General features: G+C 40.7%; 1 protein-coding gene across 3 annotated transcripts in view; it reads left to right on the top strand.

Annotated features, from left to right (window-relative positions):
* The first annotated feature begins 384 nt into the window (after positions 1 to 384).
* tubgcp6 (tubulin, gamma complex associated protein 6) overlaps positions 385 to 9,623 on the top strand; it is a 29,841-nt gene continuing 20,602 nt past the window's right edge. For 2 of the 3 annotated variants that reach the window (XM_007890948.2, XM_007890946.2), the window contains exons 1-5: positions 422 to 748; positions 2,392 to 3,280; positions 5,336 to 5,499; positions 7,482 to 7,689; positions 8,175 to 8,348. In XM_007890948.2, the coding sequence (XP_007889139.1) occupies positions 2,531 to 3,280; positions 5,336 to 5,499; positions 7,482 to 7,689; positions 8,175 to 8,348 (1,296 nt within the window). In that variant the 5' untranslated portion in view covers positions 422 to 748; positions 2,392 to 2,530. Of the gene's footprint in view, positions 749 to 2,391; positions 3,281 to 5,335; positions 5,500 to 7,481; positions 7,690 to 8,174; positions 8,349 to 9,623 lie in introns of all 3 variants that reach the window. The other variant, XM_007890947.2, reaches the window with a different exon arrangement.

Below are 9,623 nucleotides of genomic sequence, written 5' to 3'. Positions count from 1 at the left end.
GGTGGGGGGGGGGAGGGGCAAGTTTTGCAAGTTTAAATTGTTAAGAAAAATAAAAATCAGGCACCAAAACGCCCAACGCCGTTTCTTCACGCCTGGTTACAACAAAAACCCGCCCAATTGGGCTTGAACCCGCCCAATCCCGCCTCATCGTTTCTTCCTCCGCGCACCCACACCCTGGCGCATGCGCAGCTCTGCCCCTTCGCCGCCGCCCGCGCGCCACAACATTGGCGGTTTTTTTTTTTCGCGCTTCCTCTCAACCTAACTTGATGACGCTTCGCCGGTGGGGGGGGGGAGAGGGCGGGGCCGCATCGATTGACAGCGCGACCGACCAACCAGAGGACGGCGCGGCGGCCCATCGGCGGCCGGCGCTCCCCGACGCGCTGCGTGAGCACGTTAGGTTGTTTTGGAGCGGCGGTCCCCGGGAGACGGTGAGTGGGAGGATGAGGCGCGGGGGGTTTGGTGCTGCGATGGGGCCTGTTTTTACACGGGTTGCAGAGGCCCTCTCTCTCCCTGTCTCTGGTCAGGTTGGCGGGTTGATCGTAGGGCGCTGTTCTTAGGGTAAAGGGGATAAGTCGGTCAAAAGGCCCCCGGCAGCTCCTCCCTCACAAGACGGGTCGGGGTTGAAAAGCTAAGGGTCGGTGGCTTTCCAGGTCGAGTTATTCGCAGCGCACGACAGCCCAAGTCCTTCGCATGAGCCCGAACAGCTCCCGCACGTCCGGAGAGGCCGGGCATCCTTTTGCCGCTAACGGTAACGGGGTCCCCTGTCAGCATCTTAGACTAGAATGTGATACCGTATAATGTCCTTCACTGCTGTACTAATTTAACCCCCTCCCCCCCCCCCCCCCCCCCCCCCCCCCCACACAAAAAAACCCCCACACAGAATATGCTGGAAAGGCACAGCGGCTGAAAGAGAAAGTTAATGTTGAAGTCGTTCTCCCCCAGAAACATTGACCTATTTTTTTTGCCTTTTGGTGAGGAGGGGGTGGGGAGAGGAGGAGGTAAGTCAGGTCTCCTTTGGAGCTGAGTTGAGCCGTCTCCCAAGGCAACGTGCGAGGCCACTCAAAAACTCCCGAACCGACTGTCCAGCGCCTCGGGACGTCCTCCCGACGTGAAAGGCGCTCTATAAATGAAGTCTTGTTGTTGTCGGCCTCCCCAACTCCTCCCTCGCTGTCCTCTCCTGCACCAGGCTCCACAGCCCTGTCACCCGCATCCTCGCTCGACTCCGCTGGCTTCCCATCACACAGAGGATATGGTTCAAGATCCTGGTCCTCACCATCAAAGCCCTCCATGGCCTTCCTTCCCCCCCCCCCCCCCCACCTCTGCCAACTACCCGCTCCCTCCGCTTAGCGGGCATGTCCCCGCCTCGCCGCCCCACTATTGGCGGGCGGGCCTTCTGCCTCTCTGCCCCCACCCTCTGGAGCTCCAACCCACAGCCCCTCTGCCTTTGCCCCCTTCAAGACCCGTCTCAAGACCCTCCTCTTCGACTGAGCCTTCGGTCACCCTCCTTCCCCCCTCCCCCCCGCCCTCACTGTCCCTGATCCCAACCCCCGGCTCGGATCCGAAACATTGATTGCCCAGCGCCTTGGGACGTCCACCCGATGCGAAAGGCGCTATAAAAATGTAATTTTGTTGTTGTCAATAAAATGGCGGAGTCAGTAGTCTGGTTCCTGAATTAGGCAGGTACACAGCCAGCCTGGTTCACTGGCAATATTTGGAGGCAGATTGGAAGCATGGAATTCTTCACTCAGCTTCAGTGAACCCTGCAAGCCAAAGCCCTAATGTGTGGTGAGGTCCTAGCTGGACAAGCACCTGGAAGCTTGCCAGACAGTGCAAAGTATGCGGTTTTAGCTGGTTGAACTCTAGTAGTGCCCCAGTATTCAAAAATGTATCTGCCGCATTTGCCGCAAGAAGTACACAGTTACTACATTTGACAGTAATGATGATGCTCTGCAAGACATTCATGGGTGCTATGTAAGGGTTATTATTACATTTTTCAGAAGAGATTATTTTGAGATGTCCTCTAGAATTGGAAGGTATTAAATAAATGTACAGTATTTTGTATTGTATTTTTATGAATAGACAGTTTAGAGGTGTTCAAAATTCACACTCTGTGGAGATGAAGACAAAACTATTTCCACTGGTCGGTAAATTGATAACTGGAAGTATAGATGTCAGATATTTATCAAAAACTAACTGGAGAAGTTAGGAGAGATTATTTTTAACAAGAGTCCAATCTAAAAATTGTACTTACTTTTGGTATAGTGCATTTCATGTTAAGAGTATGTCTCAAAGCATTTCACAGGATATATACTATAAAGTGCAGTGTAGAATGTTCTAGATGTTTGTCAACTGTAAGTTGTTATTCTCTTAAAATGTTTGAATTTTTTTCAGGGATGAAGGAAACATTTTGGGTCAGATGTCCACTCTTATACCTCAATTCATGGATCATTATAACACATTAAAGGCCAGAGCTGTTAATCAAGAACAAAACTGACGTATTTCTCAAGTGCTCAATATTTGACAGATAACAATGGCAAGCATTACACAGTTGTTTGGCGAGCTCTGTGAAGCACATATGACTGGCTTGTCATGGAGGTGTTATTTAGGAAAAAGAAGACTCAATCAAGAACAGTTCAAAGAAAAATTAAAAAGAATAGCTTACGATGCTCTATTTGTAAATCTTTTCAGAGAAGAAATGCCACCGACATCTCAATCGGTGTTGCATAAACTACCTGCGAAAAATAAAATCTTGATGCTGTCCTTCAATATGAGGGTTGCCGGTATGGGCACAGAGGCCGATCAGTTAGAAGAGCTAACTGAACAACTAGAGAAGTTAAAGTGCCTACCGGAGTCTGATCTGAACTCTGTGCTGGAACTACTGGTGGAACTTGCAGGGACTGGATCCTATGAAAATCAACCACCGAAAAGAGATTATTTTCTGAACAATAAATATGTTGGAAGAAATGTAAAACTTCAAGGATATGACCAATATGATGTGAGCTTGTTTGAATCTGGTCTGCATTCCTTACTGTCCAGCGAAGACTTGCAATTTCATGATGATGTACAGCGCACACTCCAGTTAATGGATGCAAAACCTGGCACTGGACTGCCTGGTATTGGGCTCTTCTCCCAGAACTTCTTAGCTGGTGACAAACACGAGAAAGATACACGAGTGTCCCTCTTCGGTGCACTGGTTCATAGTCGTACTTATGAAATGGAAATTAAGTTGGACTTACCTGCAGTGCCAGATAACGTAGATATGACTGGTCTAAAAATTAGGGTAAGTGAAACAAAATCCTTTCCATATGTACTATTTTGATCTCTGTAATGAGTAACATTTTTCAAACTAGCTTTTCGATTGTAAATATTTTTACATAATTTGTATACTAACATTTTGTTTATATTGTATTTATAAATTCATGCATAAATGTTAAATTTTAAAAAAAAAATAGTATAATCCTTGCATTTGATATAGCACCTTATCACATCTTCGAGATATCTCCAAGCACTTCACAGAATATACTGTAAAGTTTAGTAACTGTATTTTGTGGGTGAAACGCATCAGCCAATTGCGCACAGTAGTGTCTCACAAATGGTCATGGATTGAGTGACCAATTTTTTTGTAATGAACTATTACCCCCGAAAAGCGATCCGCCAATCGACTAACAACCGAGTTCCTACTTACTGCTAGGTAAACAGGCGTGTGGAGTAAAGAACGTTTCACCTTGCCCGGGAATCGAACTCAGGTTCTCTCGCTTAATATAATAATCCTTGCATTTGATATAGCGCTTTTCACGTCGGGAGGACGTCCCAAAGCGCTTCACAGAACACACTGTAAAGTGAATTGACTGTATATTTGTGGGCGAACGCGGCAGCCAATTGCGCACAGCAATGTCCCACAAACAGTCGTAGATTGAAAATGACCAATTTATTATTGTTTTTGGTTTTGGAGGATTATTATTAGGCTCTGTGTGGAGTAAGTAAACTTGCCCAAGGTTTCGCTCTGCCTGGAATTGAACTCAGGTCTCTCACTTAATATAAAATATTATAACAATTTATAAAGAGTAGCTTATAAAAGGCTGTCTCTCCTCTCCAGTAGAGGATGGGTGGAGGATAAAGACAGGGGGAAGAAAGAGAGAACAATCTCTCCTACTTATTAGCAGAAATCGTAATGTTTATTTTCTTAACTGGCAATCTGTTGGATTTCTATATCTGTCTTGGAAGTAGAAAATTGCCACCTGGCCATTATAAACAATAATCTTTGCATTTGATATAGCACCTTTTCATGTCAAAAGACATCTCAAAGCACGTCACAAAATTTACTGCTAAGTCTAATGATTATTTTGTAGGTGAATACAGCAGATAATTCGTGCAAAGGGATTGATATGATTGTGAGGTGGCCCTTGCAAGGCCCTTGCTCTTTCTCATCTGTCCTCAGTCGCGAGATACCTTGGCAAGGTAACGTTTAACTATTAACTAACAACAAATAACCTTTTCCTCCTATCAAGATCTCCTGTGAATGGATTGTTTCCAATTTTTTTAAAAAAAAATCTTGGTTCTTTAGGCACAATATTTTTACCATTCCAACATGTAAACCTTAAAATGTAGATAACTTAATTCATTGCAAGGATTCAAGTCCCACTTAGGAAGTTTGAGCTCTCAGTTTAGGTTGACACTCTAGTCCAGTAATGGGGGAGTGCTGCATTGTTGGAGGTCTCCTTCTTCAAATCAGACATTAAATTGAAGTCCCATCTGGCTTTTCAGGTGGATGTTAAAGATCCTATGGCACTACTCAAAGATAAGTAAGTTTCTCCCAGTCTCCTGGCCAACAAATTCCCAGATAAAATTGGTTATTCACTTTATAGCCATTTGTGGGACATTGCAGTGACAAATTGACTGCTGTGTTTATCTACAAAAATACAGTAACTACACTTTACAGTAAAATCCTATGAAGTGCTTTGAGACTTATCAACAAAATGATGAAGCGCTGGATCATTTGCAAATATTATACTGCTTTTTGTCATATTTTCTTGTAGCTTTCTAAACAAGAACTAATTGAAGATAAATTGTCTGGACTTAAGTTTTCAAACATTTATTTATTTTCATTTTTAAAAAAATATTAGGTAGGCAGAGGTATTGATAAATCATTCTATGTGATCTCAACTCTGAAAAAAATAGAAACTTAACAAGTTTATATCCTTCATTCATGCTAGAAATTACTGAAGTAAAACATCAGCCTGTTATTGTAATTCTCAAGGTGGTTGGTGCACAATATTTACTTATTAATCATATATATTTCTGAAGATGAATGGCTTAATAGTGTAAATGTATTCAGGTTCCTCAAAGCATTGATCAGTCAGAAGATGAAGGATTTCAGTCATCATCCAATCTTACTCCAGATTCCCAGTCAGAGCCCAGTTCAACTCCTGATATTGATCTTTGGAATGCAGTGCTTACATATGAACCGAGCAAATATAGATGTTGGGAACAAATTGGCTGGTAAGTAACTAAGATGGTTGTGGATCCTCATTAGGAGGACAGTACTGTGGTCCATTTATTATTTCATTAAATGAATAAAAATGTACAGTATTATGAAGATGCTTTGCTTTTGAGTTATTTTTTCTCTGCTAAAGCCCAAACCTAACGATAAACCATGTTTACATGACTTGCATTCATCTGAATATTTTTTAAATAGTCCAATTCAACAATATGTATGGTTAAATCACCAACCTAAGATAATTCACTATAGAATGCCCTCCCCCGACAAATATTTAAAATGTCTGTTGTTGAAAATGTATAGCCAGAAAAAATAAATCTGTTTGAATTTTCTACTAATTTTTTTTAGCTTATTGCAATTAGATTTCTTCATACCAACACCCCCTCCCATAAATGCACAGCTATGCACCAGTCACTTCTTAATGACTTTGAACTCACATAGTCTAGACTGCAGTGCTGGGGAGCGCTGCATTGTCAGATATATCGTCCTTTGAATGAAACATGAAACCACGGTCCCGTGTGCCTATGCAGTTTACATTTAAGTAGGCGGTGAGTGGGGGTTATCTCAGTGATCTTAATATTCCACAGGACTATTGAAAAAGAAGGGAATTTCTCCCGGCATCCTGGCCAACAATTCCACAGATAAAATTAGTCACTCCCTTCATGGTTGTGTGTGGGACAGTGCTTTGCGTATATTAGCTATTATGTTTGCCATCAAAATGTATAGTCACTGTGCTTTACAGTAACTCATTTGAGCGGCTTTAAGACGTTATCCTGCTATACAAAATACAAGGAGGAAGAAAGTAAGCAATCTGCCTGTAATTCCTATAATTTAAAATATTACAAAAAGAAATGAATAAAAATTGAAATGGAAAGCTTGTCTTCCATTTGGTAAGATATAGTTAAATTGGCATTTAATTTACATTAGCAGTTAATTCGCCAAAAAATATTTTTGCTGTCTACCAGATACTGTATTTTAATGCATGAAATTGTTTTAAATACATTAGCTAAGTACTAAGATCCATTAGTGTATTGACCTTAGCTTTCAGCTGACATGATGGATATCTGTGAAAGAAGTATTAAACCTTCAGCTTTTGAGCTATCACACTGTAGTCAAGGCCCTTTGCGAGAAAACAGGAGGATCTAGGCTGGAACCAACAGTAGAAAAAAGGAATCTATTCATGCAACAAGGGTTTCTATTCCTTTATTTTCTGCGTTCATTGATAGTCGGAATATAAATTGCGTATCATTTTTGGATGCACTTATGTTTGAATTGTATCCAAGGAAATTCACCTTAATGTCTGGCTTTAAACCTCGGTGAGGAAACGTTGATCTTTGCAGCTTACCGCGGTGATTCCATTATGTTTCACTTATTTCCCTTTTGTCCATCTTCTCTCATTCCACCTCTTCAGAAAGTATTTGGATTGATTTGATACTTCTACTGAGAGTATGGTTTCTGATATGGTTTTCCAGTGTGTCACTGCAGTAGCTGCTATTCATGTGTTGCCCTTGATAGCGAGGGTTGTGAGGCAGTTCGGCTGCTTGGGAATCACAGCTGAGTCAGATCTTACCTGATCAACACAAGCACTTTTCAGATAAATTAAGCTGAATGTTTTCTTACATTTTATTATGCATGAATTTTTAAAGCTCTTTGCCAAATAATATCTATTACAAATAATTGCATAGAATTGCAACAATTAAGTGATCATTAGTTGGTCACACATTTTCTATAACATTCCATAGTAGTGGGTGGGTATATACTGACTGACTCATTGCTCAGCTAAATCAAAGTAATTGCTATTTTTTGTAATTCAAGTAGCTAATAATAATTGATAATTCTTACATTTAATATAGTGCCTTACCATGTCATCGAGGCATCTCAAAGTGTTTCACAGGAAATACCAAAAAGTGGATTGACTGTGTATTTTTTGGGTGAAAATAGCTAAAATCCTTTGGCAAAATTAAAAATGTTCTTTGTCTTCTAGCCCACCAGGGAAAAAAGAAGAACCTTATCTCACTGAAGCAGGTCGAGAAGCTTTTGACAAGTTCTACCGACTTCGCGAAGGTGAGCTACAGCTCATCAGTGGTACACAGTTACAACCAACACCAGTTGTGCTCAAAGAATCTGAACTAGTCAAGGATGTTCTGAATGTCCTGATTGGTGTAGCATCCGAAACCTTTTCGCTGAATCAGGTATTGCTTTTATGTGTATTAAATGTAGTTAGAGTAATATTTGACTGTATTGCAGTCAAACGCTCTGGGACACTACCCTGCTTGAGGGACGCTATATAAATGCAAGTTGTGGTAGTCAACCTAGCTTGTAGTCTATCAGGATCCTACACTTTGAAATGTTTGATCTACTTATTGAGTTTAAGCTTGAAACTACTCATTAGCGCTCAGTAAAATTAATCAACATGAACGTGTGAAATAAACATTTAAAAATATCCAGGAACTTATATACTGTATCTATTTTACTTTGAAATCTTTGACTTGAGTACTATTTAAAGAACTGCATTACAGTCAAATTGCAAAAACAAACAATAGCACTGCACAAAGATTAACTTTGTAATTCAGTCTAAATAGTTGGAGGTTAAAGCATCTTGGGCTCTGAGTACCATTATTAAGTTGACATTGCTCTGTAAATAATTTGATGCACTTTACTGTTCTTACCATTTCAGACGATCCATGCGTTTATAGTGAAACAAGGAGTGTATGTTTCAGGAACATCTCCCGAAAGCATGTACAGCCTCCTCTCTGAACTGGCTGAATATGCGACATACTACACTAGGCTCAGCTGCTTCTCTCTCCAGCCAATTCTTGATTCCACGTATAAAAAAGGACTTGTTTTTCAGGTTTTTATAAGTTTCTTTTCGACTTTGTGAATTCAAAATGACTTTAAAGCCTAAGTATTGATTGTAAAATTGTAAAATTCAGGACATCACTAGCAAAGAGTTTTCTTTAGGGATTATTACCCCCAGAAAAGTCCCTCAATCGACTAACAACCGGGTTCCTACTTATTGCTTACAGTGACGTGTGGAGTAACGAAACTTGCCTCAGGTTTCACCCCATCTAATCCACAAAAAGTCATGATATTTTAGTGTCTTGACTACTCTCATCCCTAACTTCACCCTCCATATAATCCAGTCATCCAAGTCTGCAGCCTCTATTCTCCCCTGCTCAACCAACATTGCTAGGCTACACTACAACATTACCAGGCTACACTGAGTTGACAGTATTGCAGTTTATTGTCAAAATTCTGATTCAAATCTGTCTCAACTCTGTCTGTACAATCTGTTCCAGCCTTGTTTTCCTGCTCATGCCCTTCGCTCATCTGACACTGTCTCCTGCATGTTCCTCACTCCTTCTGTCCTATCTGTAGTGGCCAAGGTATCAGCCATTCTGCCACTCTATGAATTCTCTCCCGAAATCTCTGCCTTAAGCTTTCCCTCTTGGCTTAAAAAGTTTCCTTTGGTCAAACACCTATGAATCTGCTGTGCCATCTCTGTGTGGCTCCTCAGCATCTCTGTGAAGTGCTTCAAAACATCCTATATGAAAGTTTCCATATAAGTGCAACTTGTTGATGGACAGATTTTTGCTCTGCTCTCTGTTGCTACGCTCCAAATGAAGAAAGCGCATTGGAAAAATCATTAAAAAAACTTTTGTTTAGACTGAATAAACAACAAATCCAGTTGTTGTTATAAACAAACTGAAATTTATAATTGCAAATTTCCTATATGTTCCCTTGTTCAGGGAATGATTGATGCCCTGGTGACAAAACATTTAAAGAGGGAGAAGAAAATCTTTGAAGCTTTTTTTAAAAAGTTTTATTTATATTCAATAATCTAAATTTATTCAGTCAGTCTTAACAGCAAAATCAATTCAGCTAGACTTTCAAATAAAGCTATTGGCTTGTGTATTAAGTGTAATTTTGCTGTTAGACTGATTGGAGCTTTGGACAAAACTTTGCATGCAGTGAACATGGAGATCTAATGCTAATGAACTGTTATTTCAAGGGAAAGAAGATAGGATATAAAAGAATGAAAGAAAATCTTGTCTTTTATAACACCTTATCCCATTGAAAATTAAAGTTTAAAAACTTAAACTGTTCTCACTCTTTAGTGCATAGA

Source organism: Callorhinchus milii, unplaced genomic scaffold, assembly GCF_018977255.1.
Source record: "Callorhinchus milii isolate IMCB2004 unplaced genomic scaffold, IMCB_Cmil_1.0 Scaffold5, whole genome shotgun sequence".
Lineage (NCBI taxonomy): Eukaryota > Metazoa > Chordata > Chondrichthyes > Chimaeriformes > Callorhinchidae > Callorhinchus > Callorhinchus milii.
Note: the sequence above shows the minus strand (reverse complement) of the source record. Positions and strands in the feature narration are given on the sequence as shown.